The following is an 18,206-nucleotide window of genomic DNA, read 5'->3' as shown; positions in this document are numbered from 1 at the left end:
AGTGCATATATTTGTGAACCATCTTTGGACGTGACCAGGTTTATGGCTCATCAGCCCTGTTGGTGGCTATTCGCCATACCCTATGGCTCTCATGCTGGGCGGCAGATAATGCTTCAAAAGCGGACCCTGACGGCCCTCCCCTTTACCTCCGGCAGACTTTTTGGTAAGCACCTAGATGAGATAATTTTGGACACTACAGGTGGTAAGAGCACCCATTTACCACAGAACAGGGGGCGGTCTAATAAGTCAAAAAAAGCGGAATCCGGCCCCAAGGAAGCGTCCGATAAGTCGGCCGCAGGCCAGAAGCGCAAGCCTTCCTTTAAGCCGAGGCCTTCCTGGCATTCTCGTCAACAGGGCTCCAAGTCTTTTGACCCTAAGAGCTCCGCTGCATGACGGGCGGCTCCCGGCGCCCACCGTTCGGGTGGGCGGCCGGCTTCATGTGTTTCGGCATATTTGGCTGGCTCACGTCTCAGATGCGTGGGTGAGGGAGGTCATTGCAGAGGGCTACAAGTTGGACTTTAAGTCTTCTCCTCCGTCCCGTTTTTTTTGGTCATCTCCTCCCGCCTCTCCCGCAGCCGCAGATTCTTTTTTTCTGGCAATTCACACGCTGCTGCAGCAAGGTGTGATTGTTCCGGTTCCTGCGCAAGACAGTTTTTAGGGGTTTTACTCCAATCTCTTTGTGGTTCCCAAAAAAGAGGGGACTGTCCGTCCCGTTCTGGACCTCAAGGCGTGCAACCGTTTCCTTCGCGTCCGCAGATTCCGGATGGAGTCACTGAGGTCGGTCATTGCGTCCATGGAACCGGGGGAGTACCTGTCCTCAATAGACATCAAGGACGCTTATCTTCACGTGCCCATATGCGTCAGTCATCAGAGGTTTCTCCGGTTCGCAGTGGGTCCAATTTACTACCAGTTTGTGGCTCTCCCATTCGGCCTAGCCACGGCTCCCAGGCTCTTTACGAAGGTTCTGGCGGCAGTCATGGCCCTGCTCCATGCCAGGGGGATTGTGGCGATCCCGTACTTAGACGATATCCTGGTGAAGGGTCTGTCGTTCCAGGGGACGGCGGACAGCTTGAACATTCTTAGTTGTGGTGACACCTCAGCACACATCTGAATTAAGTGGCTTTTGTGGGTGCTCGTTTCCTGTGGGTGCTCATTTTGGTACTCAGACGAAATAGGGGGGCTAGCCTAAATGACAATAGGGAACCTCATGATATTGCCTGACATGCGCCACCCCCTCTTTCCCACTCGAGTGCCAGGAATCAAGATGGCGCCGCGGAGACAGGGTAGTACTGCGCATGCGCCAGGTCTTTACCAGCCTGAAGCCCGCTCGCTCCTCTCTCATGGGGGCCGGCCACATCACAGTGAACCTCACGATATTGCCTAAACATGCGCCACCCCCTCTTTCCCACTCAAGTGCCAGGAATCAAGATGGCGCCGCGGAGACAGGGTAATATTGCGCATGCGCCAGGTCCTTACCAGCCTGAAGCCCGCTCGCTCCTCCCTTACGGGGGCCGGCCACGTCACTTGGACCCACCCCCCATGTGCCGGCAACGGCCGGATATCCGACCTGGCTTCTGGTTAAATACACCGCGGCGTGCACCGCAGTTACCGCACGCCGTGGATACACACAGACCGGCCATCCAGGTATGTAACCTTGTTCCTGAGTAAGTCAGTTTACAGGAACATAACACCTATATTTGCTCACCATGTGCTACAACTAGATGACATGCACCACTGAGAGGTTTTGACGGTCCTCCCTCGTGCCACAGGTTCTTGCTCTCTTACATTGCATTGGATTGTATATGCTATCCTCCTCCCCAGGGTGTCCATAAGGGTGTAGTGTGAGACCACACAACCTGGGCGTTCCCCATGACTATGGACTCGCTGGTCACCCTGGTCAGCTTACACGGTACAACTATCATGTATTTAACCTGCCATTATTGCCGTTTTGTATGGTTCCCTTCACCCAAATTAGGCTCTTTGTATCCCCTGCTCTAATCATGTTCTATCTAAACCTTGCTCTAATCATGTCGTCTTCAAATCATGCCTTATTCCCCATGAATTGTGATTTCTCATGAATTTTACTCTAATCATGTTAAGTTTTGATACCGATGCACTACAACTCCCATCCCCCTTTTTTAATGAATTGATGTATGTGGGCTCCTCATGTATAGGTATAACCATGAAGGATAGTTGTCCGCAACGATGCCCACCCTGAAGTAGACTATTTAAATCAATGTAGAACCAACATGTGTCTAACATGCGTCCTTATTGATGCTGTTTTTGATGCTAGTATTCCACCGCTCTTCCTCGTATTCAATGTGAAACCTCACATCTGGGCCCCATGCATCCGTTGCTGCATAGAGGAGCCATCATTCACAGCGGTGTCTACCATCAAAACATGAATCATGCATGTAATTAATATGAAGTCAGTAGTCCCTTGGACGATATGAATTATGAATTATAAATGATTTATTGAAACAATAGTTGAATCACGGATAAAATTCCCATTTTTTAAGGAGCAGTAATTGAGATATATATATATATGTGTATATATATGAATTCCTATTGATGTGTATATGAATTTTTTCCGTTTTTAATTGTATTGTTCTGTGTTTATTTTTGCATTTATAGCTTGACAAAGGGCACCGAATGGGCCCGAAACGTTGCAGACAGCAATAAATGTCATAAAATAATTTGAGAATGTACCACTGGTAAATAAAGGTTGAATAATAAGCTACATCGGTGGACAGCTTGAACATTGTTCTAGACACCCTGGAGCGCTTTGGATGGATCTTGAACAGGCATAAGTCTTGTCTTTATCCATCGCAGCGGTTGACTTATCTAGGCATGGTACTGGACACTTGTCAGGCCAAGGTGTTCTTGCCTCCAGAAAAACTATCCACTCTTCATCTGCAGATTCTTCCCTATGCTCAATTCCATACCAGAACGCTTCAGCGAGCCATTCTGTCCAGCTGGGATCGCTCCCCAACCTCCTTGGATCGGCCAATGCGTCTCCTTGCCCCAGTGCGCCGGACCTTAAGATGGTGGATGGTCTCTCTGCGACATTGGGCCGACCATCTCAGGGGTTGTCTGGTGCAGGTGCAGTCTGACAGCTACACGGCGGTGGAGTACATCAATCAACAGGGCGGCACCTGGAGACGGCGCTGATTCTCAGCTGGGCAGATAAACATGTTCCGGCACTGTCGGCAGTTCACATACCTGGCTTCGACAACTGGATTGCGGACTTCCTCAGCCGAGAGCATCTCAATCCCGGCGAGTGGGCTCTGCACCCGCAGGTTTTCCGAGCCGTCTGCGAGAGGTGGGGTCAGCCGGATGTGGATCTCATGGCTTCATGCTTCAATAACAAGGTCGAGGACTTCGTCAGGCGGTCCAGGGAACCCATGGCCCTGGCTTGTGACGCGCTGGTGATGCCGTGGAGTCGGTTCACGTTTCCTAACGTGTTCCCGCCTCTTCCTCTCATTCCGTGTCTTCTCCGGAAGTTCAGGTCCGAGGGACTGCCCGTCATTCTCGTGGCCCCAGATTGGCCGCGCAGGGTGTGGCATGCGTCCCTAGTCGCCCTTCTTGCTGACGAACCTTGGTGTCTTCCGCTCCAAGAGGACCTGCTGTTGCAGGGGCCGATCTTCCACCAGAGTTTAGGGTTGCTACATTTAACGGTATGGCTGTTGAAGCCGCCGTACTGAAAGCTCGTGGGTTTTCGTATGCGGTGGTCCAGACCATGATTTGGGCCAGGAAACCTTCGTATTCCAGAATCTACCACCGGACCTGGAAGTCCTACTTTAGTTGGTGCGAGCGGCGACAGCTGTCTCCCATTAGTTTTTCTTTGCTGCGACTTTTGGCTTTTCTGCAGTCGGGCATGGACTTGGGGCTGGCTCTCAGCTCCCTCAAAGGGCAAGAGTCGGCTCTCTCCATTCTTTTTCAGCGAAATTTAGCTTCACTTTCGGCGGTTCGGACTTTTCTGCTGGAAGTGGGGTATGCTACACACCCTTTCCGTCCTCCTTTGGATCCTTGGGATCTTAATCTAGTGCTCAACGCTCTCCAATCTTCTCCGTTTGAGCCTTTGCAGCAGGTGTCGCTGCGCTTCCTGTCTTATAAGGTGGCTTTTTTGGTTGCAATTACTTCTATCCGTAGAGTGTCGGAACGCTCGACTTTGTCATGTTGGTCGCCCTTCCTGATCCTCCATCAGGATAAGGTGGTCCTTCGCCCTGTGAAGTCCTTCTTGCCAAAGGTGATGCCGACATTCCATCTAAATGAGGAGATTATTCTTCCTTCATTTTGTCTGGACCCGTCTCATCCTCTAGAACAGTCGCTCCATCCTCTGGATCTGGTGCGTGCAGTGCGTATCTATCTGTCCCAGATGGCATCTTTCAGGCGGACGGATTCCCTGTTCGTGATTCCAGAGGGGCTGAGACGAGAGCTGGCAGCGTCAAAGACTTCCATTTCCAGATGGATTTGTTTGGCTATTGTGGAAGCGTACCGCGTTAAGGATCGGGCCCCCCGCCCTTCAGGGTGACTGCTCATTCGGCTCAGGCAGTGGGAGCCTCTTGGGCGGTGCATCACGGGGCTTCGGCTCTTCAGGTGTGCAAGGTAGCGACTGGTCGTCTTTGCATACTTTCTCCAAGTTTTACAGAGTGCACACCTTTGCATCTTCTGACGCTTCTTTGGGGCGTAGAGTTTTGCAGACATCGGTTCTCTGTCAGGAGGGTTGTAGTTAAGCCCACCCTCAGGGACTGCTCAGGAACATCCCATGGTCAAGGCCTGTGTCCCCCAATGAGACGGAGGAGAAAACTAGATTTTTGTACTCAGCGTAAAAACAGTTTCTCTTCCGTTTATTGGGGGACACAGCTCTCACCCAGTTTTTTGTTTATGGGCCTTTTCGGGCCTGGGTTTGCACATAATGTGATTTTCTTATGTCCGGCTTCTCCTACTGCTTTTGCACTAAACTGATTAGCTTGGTCCCTGCAGGAAGGGATAAAGCTGAAGAGGGAGGAGCTTACACTTAGTATCCGCCTCTTAGCGGCAACAGCTATACCCATGATCAAGACCTGTGTCCCCCAATGAACGGAAGAGAAACAGATTTTACGGTGAGTACAAAAATCTAGTTATTCCCCCTAGGAAACTATAACAAGCAGTCATGAGATTGCTTCTGTAATAGATCCAATGCATTAGCATTGAAATCTATCAGAATTGCACTGTGTTCCAAGGGAGCCCTGCCAGAGAGCACTAATGTGCGGCAGCCCCGGACCACTCCTGAGCACACTACATCTGGTTCCCCCGATCCTCACTGGAGCACGTGCTCCCGGTATTTATCCTCCCAGAAACTATGGTCACATTTGACCACGGGATATGAAGGATTAAAAGTTTGCGACCAGCAGACTTCACCTGTCACATCCTTAAAGCTTGTAAAAGAGTTGCATCTTGACATAGGGGCCACTTGATAATGGTGGATCTGGTGATCTCTATAATGGGGACACCTTCGGCTTGGTTTTCCTTCCTTTGAGGGATATCTGTCTTTCACTGTGTTGAAGACCCATAACTGGGGCTACACGGTTATTTAGCATTTTTCTCTATGTCTGTAGGGCACGCCTGCTCCCTTCGGCCCTTAAAGGCCAGTGGGCACACACCATAATCTTCAACATCCATTGGCCAGCCACCCAAGTGTTGTTAAGGCAACCTCCCCTGAGAGTGCCTGAGCAATTGGCTTTAGCCTGCTAGTGTCCTACAAAGGTGCGCTGTTCTACGTTTGTCTGCCCATGTACCCACTTCTGACACTTTTCCAAGTTCAACCCTTTATTGCCTGATCAAACCTCTGCCTGATCTCCGTTCTGACCCTGAGCTGCCTGCCCTGACCTTGGACTGGGTATTGGATTGCACAAACTTTGACTGACCTTCGCTCGTCCCTGACTTCAGTTTTGCCTGATCCCTTGGTGCCCTGACCAGTTTCTCTTGACCCCCCCCCCCCCCCCCCATGGGTCAGCTGTCACTTGAGGAGAGACTACTTCAAGAGGTAGCGCCCTGGTGGTTCCTCTAAAGTGAAGTCTAGATCCCTATATAGGGGTTAAAGTGTAACTAATGGGGGGATACTCTTATAACTCTCTTGGGAGCAGCCCCAAGCCATAGCTTGTTCAAGTGTGCAACGGATCCGTATCCACTCTACACTGTGTATACTGAATTGGTGTGTCCCGGATGCTTCTGTCTGCAGACTACCTTGTGCGCGCTTCTTCCCCTGTCTGCAACCTCTGTGAGCTGCACTACTTGGATGCTTTCTCCCCTCACCACCCTCTGATTGCCATATAGAACATCCTTCCCCTCCCTGTTGCTATCTCTAACACTGAAAGAAGGGAGGGGAGAGCTGTCAGGAGCAGAGCTCTGATGGATTTATGGTGAGTTTGGTGAAGGACTGGCTCACGCTCTGCAGATCCAAATGGTGATACATTTTTAATGTTATATTTAGACAGTTGCCTAATGCTGGCCATAGGAGTCCCTAGACCTGTCAGTATGAAAACCTGTGTAATATTAGTTGTGAAAGCTCGTGTCTCCTGATGACATGAGCATTTAGTTCTTGGAAAGTCGCAGATTACCAGCACGTCTTATTAATATCTTCTCCTCAGACACGGTCTCCTAGTGGCAGGTAAAGTCTCATCTGCTCATCTGAGAAATCTCATTATCTGTGGCCTCAGCTCAATATGGTTATGATAGAATCATAACCACTAAAGAAGGGGCCAGGTCAGATCCCGAAACGCATCTGGTGATTTGTAATCCCCGCCTGTCCAAGACAGTGAAAGGACAAAATAGGAAGCGCTTCCATGTACGGACGCTGAACGTGACTGCCGCGTGTAAGGAACCAGTGAACACAAGAAGACGTCAGTAAGGTAATAGCAGGCAGTGCAATACAAAGAACACTGCCTGCTACTGGTCTGTAATAACTTTACTGTGACCTACTGAGATTGTTATTATTATTAACTTTCTGGCCAAATCAACTATCCTCTGTGGCAACATTGACTATTATTTATATACTTTTACCTAGTCTTGAAGACTCATCTTACCATTTTTACCACTTTTATATATTTTTCTATATATATTTATTTATTTTTCCACTTGCAAATTTGCATTTCTTTATTTTGACTATAAAGATAATAGGGAGAATAAACTACTATTAATTTAAACATCACTTGTCTGTCCTCTACTGGTTACCAGATATAGTGTGCCAGTCTATCAACAAACCTCCACCTACTGTATGTCCCTCTCTTGACTGGGTGGGTCAGTCAGACTTTGAGCACCTTACATGACAATAGACGGGTGAGCATCTATATAACCTTGTGTTTTCATATGATAGAATCACATACACAATACAACCTCATTAGACGGCACAGCACTACATCCCCCATCATCTAGTTATTCATCTTCACACTGCTGAGTATCTAAGGTATCTAATCCTGTCCTGTGTGATACTGTCTGCTGAGCGGTGTATCTAAACCTACCCTGTGTGATACTGACTGCTGAGCTGTGTATCTAATCCTATCCTGTGTGATACTGACTGCTGAGCTGTGTATCTAATCCTATCCTGTGTGATACTGTCTGCAGAGCTGTGTATCTAATCCTATCCTGTGTGATACTGTCTGCTGAGCTGTGTATCTAATCCTATCCTGTGTGATACTGACTGCTGGGCTGTGTATCTAATCCTATCCTGTGTGATACTGTCTGCTGAGCTGTGTATCTAATCCTATCCTATGTGATACTGCCTGCTGAGCTGTGTATCTAATCCTATCCTGTGTGATACTGTCTGCTGAGCTGTGTATCTAATCCTATCCTGTGTGATACTGACTGCTGAGCTGTGTATCTAATCTTATCCTGTGTGATAGTCTGCTGAGCTGTGTATCTAATCCTATCCTGTGTGATACTGTCTGCAGAGCTGTGTATCTAATCCTATCCTGTGTGATACTGTCTGCTGAGCCGTGTATCTAATCCTATCCTGTGTGATACTGACTGCTGGGCTGTGTATCTAATCCTATCCTATGTGATACTGACTGCTGAGCTGTGTATCTAATCCTATCCTGTGTGATACTGCCTGCTGAGCTGTGTATCTAATCCTATCCTGTGTGATACTGACTGCTGAGCTGTGTATCTAATCTTATCCTGTGTGATAGTCTGCTGAGCTGTGTATCTAATCCTGTCCTGTGTGATACTGTCTTCTGAGCTGTGTATCTAATCCTATCCTGTGTGATACAGTCTGCTGAGCTGTGTATCTAATCCTATCCTGTGTGATACTGACTGCTGAGCTGTGTATCTAATCCTATCCTGTGTGATACAGTCTGCTGAGCTGTGTATCTAATCCTATCCTGTGTGATACTGTCTGCTGAGCTGTGTATCTAATCCTATCCTGTGTGATACTGCCTGCTGAGCTGTGTATCTAATCCTATCCTGTGTGATACTGTCTGCTGAGCTGTGTATCTAATCCTATCCTGTGTGATACTGTCTGCTGATCTGTGTATCTAATCCTGTCCTGTGTGATACTGACTGCTGAGCTGTGTATCTAATCCTATCCTGTGTGATACTGTCTGCTGAGCTGTGTATCTAATCCTGTCCTGTGTGATACTGTCTGCTGAGCTGTGTATCTAATCTTATCCTGTCTGATACTGTCTGATGTGTTGTGTATCTAATCCTATCCTGTGTAATACAGTCTGCTGAGCCGTGTATCTAATCCTATCCTGTGTGATACTGCCTGCTGAGCTTTCGGGCCGGAGCAGACTCGTTGCTGTGCCGGTGTCAGAGGTCTCTAAGGCCGGAGTTTGGGAATGTCACCAATTCCCGACTCCAGAGAATCACAGAACTAAAGGCCGATGTTCGGGAACGCCGTAAAATAGTGACCGAGGCGCAACAAAAATATGGGAAAGGGCAGGTATGCGGAGGTATACAGACGGGTCTGTTCATCTGTATCACTTTTACTGTATGAGGTTCGTATGGATCCATTCAGGATAAACAAGACTTAGCATGTTCTAAATAAAATTATTTACAGCATATTTCCCTTAACCCGTCACCTGATGGCCTGTATATCCAATGCCTCTTGTAGTGCAGCCAGCACCCATAGCTGCACCCACATGATGGATTTCTGTTGACAGATGCACTAAAGATTGCGGCTCTGTAATGACTGTTTCCCATGCTGTGACTGTATATCTCCCATTTATAATTGTCATGTTGCAGGGAGTGTGGTGGAGATACCAAAGCTGAGCTCTGGATGGAACCAGTTTACATGTATACATAACTCCATTATCGCACACCCTGCACATAGCCTCCTTCCGTCTGTCGGGTCTCCATCTGCGTTCAGCTGTTCTGGTTCTGGCCTGGACAACATACATAAATATACAGGATTATACTTCAGTGCAGACCATCGCTGTACATCATTATACAGGACATTAGATTATAAGCACATAGGAAGGAAGTCAAGAATGATGCAGTATCTCCAGCTTGGAGGCCTTCCCTAAAAAGTATCGGCAGTAACCTAAAAGATTGTTATAAATGGAATATAACCTATTGTATGGTGGAGCAAGGCAAACATAGAGCAGAGCAGTCCAGGAATTCAAAATCTAATACAGAGAGTAGTGATGTAGGAATATATCACCTATATGTGGAGAGCAGTGATGTCATCACAGCAATATATAACGTATGTACGTGGGCAGCACGTGGCTCAGTGGTTAGCACCTCACTGGTGCCTTGCAGCTCTGGGGTCCTAGGTTCAAATCCGACCAAGGACAACATCTGCATGGAGTTTGTATGTTCTCCCCGTGTTTGCGTGGGTTTCCTCCCACACTCCAAAGACATACTGATAGGGACCTTAGATTGTGAGCTCTGTTGGGGACAGTTGGATGCTGATGTCTGTAAAGCACTGCGGAATACAGGGAGTGCAGAATTATTAGGCAAATGAGTATTTTGACCACATCATCCTCTTTATGCATGTTGTCTTACTCCAAGCTGTATAGGCTCGAAAGCCTACTACCAATTAAGCATATTAGGTGATGTGCATCTCTGTAATGAGAAGGGGTGTGGTCTAATGACATCAACACCCTATATCAGGTGTGCATAATTATTAGGCAACTTCCTTTCCTTTGGCAAAATGGGTCAAAAGAAGGACTTGACAGGCTCAGAAAAGTCAAAAATAGTGAGATATCTTGCAGAGGGATGCAGCACTCTTAAAATTGCAAAGCTCCTGAAGCGAGATCATCGAACAATCAAGCGTTTCATTCAAAATAGTCAACAGGGTCGCAAGAAGCGTGTGGAAAAACCAAGGCGCAAAATAACTGCCCATGAACTGAGAAAAGTCAAGAGTGCAGCTGCCAAGATGCCACTTGCCACCAGTTTGGCCATATTTCAGAGCTGCAACATCACTGGAGTGCCCAAAAGCACAAGGTGTGCAATACTCAGAGACATGGCCAAGGTAAGAAAGGCTGAAAGACGACCACCACTGAACAAGACACACAAGCTAAAACGTCAAGACTGGGCCAAGAAATATCTCAAGACTGATTTTTCTAAGGTTTTATGGACTGATGAAATGAGAGTGAGTCTTGATGGGCCAGATGGATGGGCCCGTGGCTGGATTGGTAAAGGGCAGAGAGCTCCAGTCCGACTCAGACGCCAGCAAGGTGGAGGTGGAGTACTGGTTTGGGCTGGTATCATCAGAGATGAGCTTGTGGGGCCTTTTCGGGTTGAGGATGGAGTCAAGCTCAACTCCCAGTCCTACTGCCTTCTTCAAGCAGTGGTACAGGAAGAAGTCTGCATCCTTCAAGAAAAACATGATTTTCATGCAGGACAATGCTCCATCACACGCGTCCAAGTACTCCACAGCGTGGCTGGCAAGAAAGGGTATAAAAGAAGAAAATCTAATGACATGGCCTCCTTGTTCACCTGATCTGAACCCCATTGAGAACCTGTGGTCCATCATCAAATGTGAGATTTACAAGGAGGGAAAACAGTACACCTCTCTGAACAGTGTCTGGGAGGCTGTGGTTGCTGCTGCACGCAATGTTGATGGTGAACAGATCAAAACACTGACAGAATCCATGGATGGCAGGCTTTTGAGTGTCCTTGCAAAGAAAGGTGGCTATATTGGTCACTGATTTGTTTTTGTTTTGTTTTTGAATGTCAGAAATGTATATTTGTGAATGTTGAGATGTTATATTGGTTTCACTGGTAAAAATAAATAATTGAAATGGGTATATATTAGTTTTTTGTTAAGTTGCCTAATAATTATGCACAGTAATAGTCACCTGCAGACACAGATATCCCCCTAAAATAGCTAAAACTAAAAACTACTTCCAAAAATATTCAGCTTTGATATTAATGAGTTTTTTGGGTTCATTGAGAACATGGTTGTTGTTCAATAATAAAATTAATCCTCAAAAATACAACTTGCCTAATAATTCTGCACTCCCTGTATAGTAGTGCTATAAAATAAATAAATATGTATGGAGAGCGGTGATGTCACTGATGTAATATATCATTATATGTGGAGAGCAGTGATGTCACTGATGTAATATATCACTTATATTTGTAGAGCGGTGATGTCACTGATGTAATATATCACTTGTATGTGGAGAGCGGTGATGTCACTGATGTAATATATCACTTATATGCGGAGAGCGGTGATGTCACTGATGTAATATATCACTTATATGTGAAGAGCGGTGATGTCACTGATGTAATATATCACTTATATGCGGAGAGCGGTGATGTCACTGATGTAATATATCAATATATGTGGAGAGCGGTGATGTCACTGATGTAATATATCACTTATATGTGGAGAGCGGTGATGTCACTGATGTAATATATCACTTATATGTGGAAAGCTGTTATGTCACTGATGTAATATATCACCTATATGTGAAGAGAAGTGATGTCACTGATGTAATATATCACTTGTATGTGGAGAGCAGTGATGTCACTGATGTAATATATCACTTATATCTGGAGAGCAGTGATGTCACTGATGTAAAATATCCACAGATGTGAAGGTTCCTTTATAAAGGACTCTCAGACATTGGGTTGAGTTTACAATGTTTTTAATCACCATTTTCACTCAAGCTTTGTCCTCTTTGCACCGGTCCTTCCATTCTACATCTCTGTGTTCATCAGTCGGAGGTGTTATGGCAAGAGTGGGCACATGTAATTATATATCTTTACATACAGACATATACTGTATCTATACTAAAGTACACAGAAGCAAGTCACAGTCAATAGTTGTAACACTATATAAAAATACAGCATCTCCAATACCTGGGCGACACAAGCAATGTCTCATCTACTAACAGGAACCTCCTCACTGGTCACCATGTTACACAGGCGTGTGCTCGACTCTACGAGGTCAGGTCTGCAGTGTCACAATCCAGCCTTCACAAGATAAAGTCTTGTTACACCGGCCATAAAATGTGTGTCAGCATACCAGAACACAGTTCACATTATTTATGCCAGGTCCTGGCCTCGGCCTTCCTCTTTTAACACACAGACATGTAGAAGGCCAGTAGGACAACCTTTTCTTAGACAGATCTATCTGCTCCTGGGACCAGCACCAGGAAGATGCAAGACGTGGTTGTAGAATTTCACATGTCCAGCAAAGACCTGGTTGTAGAATGTTCTCGATATGTTGGCGAGCTGCTCTGTGCAGTCCGTATTTACTCATGGAAAACATGACTGCAGATTGTATAGTTAGCATCAAATCTTCCTCTAATCTTACAGCCGTTTACATTGTTCATGGTGCCGGCCTTGGGCTCCTCTGAAGATGATGGGAAAAGAAAACTGGATTTCGACACTGCGTAGTTATCATCCTATACTGTTCAGAAAAGGCTGCAATACTTAAAGAGCAAAAAAAACACTAAACTACAACAAATAATAAAGGCCCCTCTACTCTGCCCGATGTTCAGGATGTTTATCTCATACAAATGTTCGTATGAAAGCTCGTTGTCAGTATTTGGGCCGTTTAATTGCGTCAGACACCTAAATCATTGTTTCTGGGCAGCAGATCGTGCCGTCTAACCAGTAGTCTGCTGACCAGAAACAGTGCAGCTGTATGAGGACGAGTGATGGCGTTAGCGGTCCCTCATCTTCATACTGTGGGGGGGATGAGCGCTCACCTCCTATGACCAGCAGGTGATTGTCGGGAAGGAGCGCTTCGGTCAAGTGCATTAATACATAGAGCCTCTTCAGCAGCACTTGAGTCTCTACAGTCACTCATCACAGGTCTTTAGCCATAGTTTTCCAACATATGGTTCCAGACTTCTGTTGCCCTAAAACAAAAAAACACAACCCCAGAAATTTCAAGGACCAAAGAGATTACGCTATCGAAAAGTGCAAAGGCACCTAAGGAGGTATGCTGCCTTGGGTGTAGGAGTTCACAGGGGTTTCCTCCCGGATAGATTGTTTAGTGGTATATTCACATGCTGCAAATTTGTTGCAGAAACATCTGAAAATCTGTGGAGTTCTTTTAGTCTTAGGCTACTTTCACACTTGCGGCAGTGTGATCCGGCGATCTGCCGGTGACTGAAATGCATTGCAAGGACGGATCCGTCTCTCCGCTTGTCATGCGGACAGACGGATCCGTCTTGTATCTTTCTTCACATTTTTACCGCTATGCGCAGGCCGGAAGGACGGATCCGGCATTCAGGCATGTCTTCAGTTTTTTCGCCGGAGAGAAAACCGTAGCATGCTGCGGTTTTCTCTTTAGCCTGATCAGTCAAAACGACTGAACTGAAGACGTCCTGATGCATCCTGAACGGATTACTCTCCATTCAGAATGCATGGGGATATGCCTGATCAGTTATTTTCCGGTATAGAGCCCCTGTGACGGAACTCTATGCCGGAAAAGAAAAACGCAAGTGTGAAAGTACCCTTAGCTGGAGCCGGGGGAACAGGGACTTCCAGGGAACGTGGGAAGTGTCGGGGTTTTATAAAGGGAGTAGCACGGGGATGAACAACCCCTTCTTAAAGGGATTGTGCCAAGTTTGCAAATGGGATAACTATCTGATCACAGGGACCCCCACCGATCCCCAGGACAGGAGTCCTGTTCCCTTAGTCTGATGGAGCGGCAGGTCGAGCATGTGCCCTTCCAGTTCATTCCTTCTCTACGGGACTGCCGGATATAGCCAAATGTTGTACTCCGCAGCGGTCCAATAGAGAATGAATGGACTGTGAATGTGATTGGGGGACTGGGAAGCCTGTTCTCAGGATTGGTGGGTAAATGGGATAACTTGTAAACTTGGCACAACCCCTTTAACTGTATAGAAGAGCGCAGTCGACTATACTACGTTATACTGAGGCAGTGTACTGTTTTCCCTAATCATATGAGAGTATGGGCAAGATACGAAGCCTTATGCCGGTACATGTCACAGGCTTCCATCAGAGGTGTATGCCAGTAAATCCTCCCACTGTATATCATCATTGTACATTACAAATACAGTGTGAATACACCCCTAGTCCAAGTCCTGGAGCTCGTACTCCAGGCCGACTGCAGGACCCTATGTTACTGTGAGTACGAAGCGTTACATGGGTCCAGGAGACCTGTCCGGAATACGGGCTCCAGAATCTAGGGGTGCGAGTCCCGCCTTACAGCAGTTCAGATAGCATTGGTTAACTGGGGACTAGGGGAGCGTGCAGTCGTATTCACAGTACAGGAGCTTAATTATATAACCTGTCACGGAAAAAAATATATAAAACATCCTGCACGATATGATAATGAATGTTGTGGATGAACATGGCTACATTTATACAGTCACAGAAAATAATGCCCTATAATAATAGATGCAAGGACTAAGCCCTCGCTCTAAAATCTGAGACACTTGGTCAATACATTTTGATCAAAACACATGTAAGCCCACCTACCAAGCGACAAGGTGGTCTCAGTTCAGGCGGGTGGTACATATAGTTGTGTGCGCTCCTCCTCCCATCGGTTGCTGCTGCACATGGAGGTGACTAGGAGCAACACACTATATGTGCGGGGTCTGCGCTCCTGAACATAAATGCATAACGGCATAGGCAGGTTTAGCGTTGGACCCGCCTGAACTGAGACCACCTTGTCACTTGGTAGGCGGGCTTAGATGTGTTTTGATCAAAATGTATTGACCAAGTGTCTCCGATTTTATCAGTAGAGCGAGAGCTTAGTCCATATGTTATGCTTGCATCTATTATTATAGGGCATTATTTTCTGTGACTAATTATATAACCTGTCCTTGTATTCTGAAAGGAATAAAGGGGTTGTGGTTAAGATGTTGCAGCAGTACAACTATATGTTATCTCATAATACTAGTTACATGCAAATTTTAGGATGTGATACACATTTAACTATGTCAGCTGTTGATGTTGTCCCCAAGGAATAGAAGGTGTCAATAAAATGCTGCTCTTGATCTATGGCGCCCTTCTGGTCATCAAGGGCTACGAAGAGTTACAGAGTGCACCTGCCATCAGCAACAGAAAGAGAAAAATACTGTACTGTCTATAAAATATTCAAGAACACTTTGTACAACACGTATCACAGACTGTAATGTGACCAATAAGGTAAGTCATATAACTACAGTATGTCTCCAGTATTTGTGGGGAACAAGCTCTACAAGGCGTTAATTGCAGATCTGGTGGTGAAAATTGTCAGTCTCAGGAACGTATCGATTGATAAGACGCTTGTTATCTCCATCTCAGAGGAAGAGCACTAAAAACGAAGAGCTAATTTACCCCCCTGGGGAAAGATATTATCTGAGTTCTGTAGGAAATTCATGGTTAGAGTCCCTGTACATGGGCAGATTTTCTTCCTGCTAGCACTGATGGACCATACAACAGCCATATACATGCCGGAATTCTCATTAGTATGGGGACGGATGGTCGTTAATAGTCATTTTCCCCTATACAGTTCTCATTTATCGGCAGCACATCCTGTTTACGTGAGGCGATGCTGGATGCTTTTTAGTACAGCATAAAATATCTGATCACTCAACAAACAAGGGTTTGCACGTGGCAGTGATCGGGCGCACAAACATTCATAAGAACATTGACCCATACTGGACATGCTTTCCTGATCCCATCGATGACCAGTTGTAACAAGTGACCAAAGGTTTCTTTAACACCCCATATCTCACCGCCGTGATATGCAAACCTCCGCCCTCCCCCATTTGTTCCAACATTTCTTTTTTCCCCGGCAGCTTAAGATCGATCGTCAGCAATTTCTCTCAAAGTTTATGCACGGATAAACTGTTTTCCATGGTTGTGCAGAGCGCTGCCCGGGCTAAGCAGGACAACGGCAACCGGCTCAATCATACATTAAAGGACATTCAATAGATCTGTGTTAGGAACGAGATGTTGTTCTGGATCATTAGGCAAATCACTGGCATTGACATGTCTAAGTGCAGATTACAGCTCGGCAGTCATTGGCACATTTTAAAGTGTCTTGTAGTATCAGAGAGTAAACAGAATCAATTGTGGCCACAATACCACCATCCGCGTGTTTCTCAGGAGAAGCTAGCTGAAGACAAACACTCGCCCTCGTTTGCGTTTGTCATTGACACAAACGCATCTTGTTAATAAATGTGAGCGTGGGTGGATATCAATTACCTGCAGTCTATAGGTCACCAATCTGGTCTATCGAGGTCTCCTGTTGATTAGGCTCCCCGTTGTGTTGATTTTGGTCTTTTATGGTTACCTCTGGAATTAAGGTTATGGTGGACATAGAAGCTACGGGGTAGTCCTTACTAACTGTTTGAGGAAAGCTGGATTTCCGGTACAAGGGCATTGATGTGTCCTGATCAGAGTTTCTTTGTTTGTCCTTGCTTCTGGGCAAGTAGGAAGCAGCCATTCTTGTTACCTGCGAAAACAAAGCTTTAAGTGATTTCCGAAACTCCTTCCTCATGAGACAGTAGATAATAGGATTGAGGCAACTGTTGCTGTGAGCAAGGCATAGAGTGATCGGAAAGACGTAAGTATGGAAGTAGTAGTATGCATCACTCCACTGAACTACTTCATACTTCATGAGGATCCCCCAAAAGATGCCAGCGTGGTTGGGAAACCAGCAAACGAAGAAAACAATTATCACCAGTTGGACGGAATTGGTTATCTTGCTCTGCCGATGTTGGTTGTTGGAATTTACTTTATGTTGTCTCAAGAAGTTCAAGAGCATAATGTAAGAAGAAGATATCACCACCAGTGGTATGATGAAAGCAATGATGACCCTCTGAAGATGGTAGGTGGCCAGCCATTTGTTTCCGGGAAACTTCAGAAGACAAAGCTCATCCCCTAGAACTGTGTTGGTACTGGCAAAAATCATGGTCGGGGCAGTGGCCACCACGGCCAATAACCAAAGAGCAAAGCTTATCCATTTTGCAGCAAAGGTGGACACCCGACCCCTTAGACTCAGCGCTGATGCCACCGACCAATATCTGGTTACCGCCATGGCAGTCAGCAGAAAAACATTGTTGTAAACATTCAGGACAGTCATAGTCAGGATGATTTTACACATCGGATGTCCAAATGGCCAGCTGAAATCCATGATGGCATCCACAGCCCAGAAAGGCAGGGTAAATGCGAACTGGAAATCGCTCAAGGCCAGGCAGAAGACAAAGATGTCTATGGCAGTGAGGCCGGTGGCTTTCTTTGCCCAGATTAGATACATCACGAAGAAGTTGCCCAGCAGTCCCACCGCACAGACCAAAGAGTAGATAGTACAGATGAGAATTCGGTAACTCACCAGCCCATATGTGGGTATGGTGGCGTCATCATCTACGCTGAGAGCCATCGTTTCATTCGAGGTGTTCCCAACCAGGAGTAAAGACAAATTAAGATCCATTATTCTCCAACTTACCGACATATATATTTGTCAGTGAATGAAAAGTAGAAGGAATAGTCGTTGTGGCATCCTAAGGCTTCACCATTGAGTCTCCAGAGTTACTGACATGACCAGTTGAGGGTTCTTCGACTTTCTGTAAGTCTCCAGTGTGTCACCACTAGCTCCTCATGTGCTCAGGGGTCACCATTGTGCCTCTTTGGTGCTTTATGTCCGCCTCACCCAATCCCTGGAATGGCAGTCCACTGGACTGTGACAGTAGCTGGGAGCACACGCTGTATGACAGCCCCAGCTGCCGGCTCCTGACTGTCAGTAGGGCTGGGGGCTGTTCTCTACAAGAGGCTGGCCTACAACTGCGCTCCTTTCTATTGTGACA

The 18,206-nt window shown here is 46.4% G+C and overlaps 1 protein-coding gene across 1 annotated transcript; it reads right to left on the bottom strand.

The window, feature by feature from the left end:
• Positions 1–16,612: 16,612 nt before the first annotated feature.
• RXFP4 (relaxin family peptide/INSL5 receptor 4) lies at positions 16,613–17,782 on the bottom strand. The gene has a single exon (XM_040411115.1). The coding sequence runs from the start codon at positions 17,780–17,782 to the stop codon at positions 16,613–16,615; it is 1,170 nt and encodes a 389-aa protein (XP_040267049.1).
• Between the last annotated feature and the right edge of the window lie 424 nt (positions 17,783–18,206).

This window comes from Bufo bufo, chromosome 11, assembly GCF_905171765.1.
Source record: "Bufo bufo chromosome 11, aBufBuf1.1, whole genome shotgun sequence".
Lineage (NCBI taxonomy): Eukaryota > Metazoa > Chordata > Amphibia > Anura > Bufonidae > Bufo > Bufo bufo.
The sequence above is the reverse complement of the archived record's forward strand: the minus strand, read 5'-3'. Positions and strand labels throughout refer to the sequence as shown.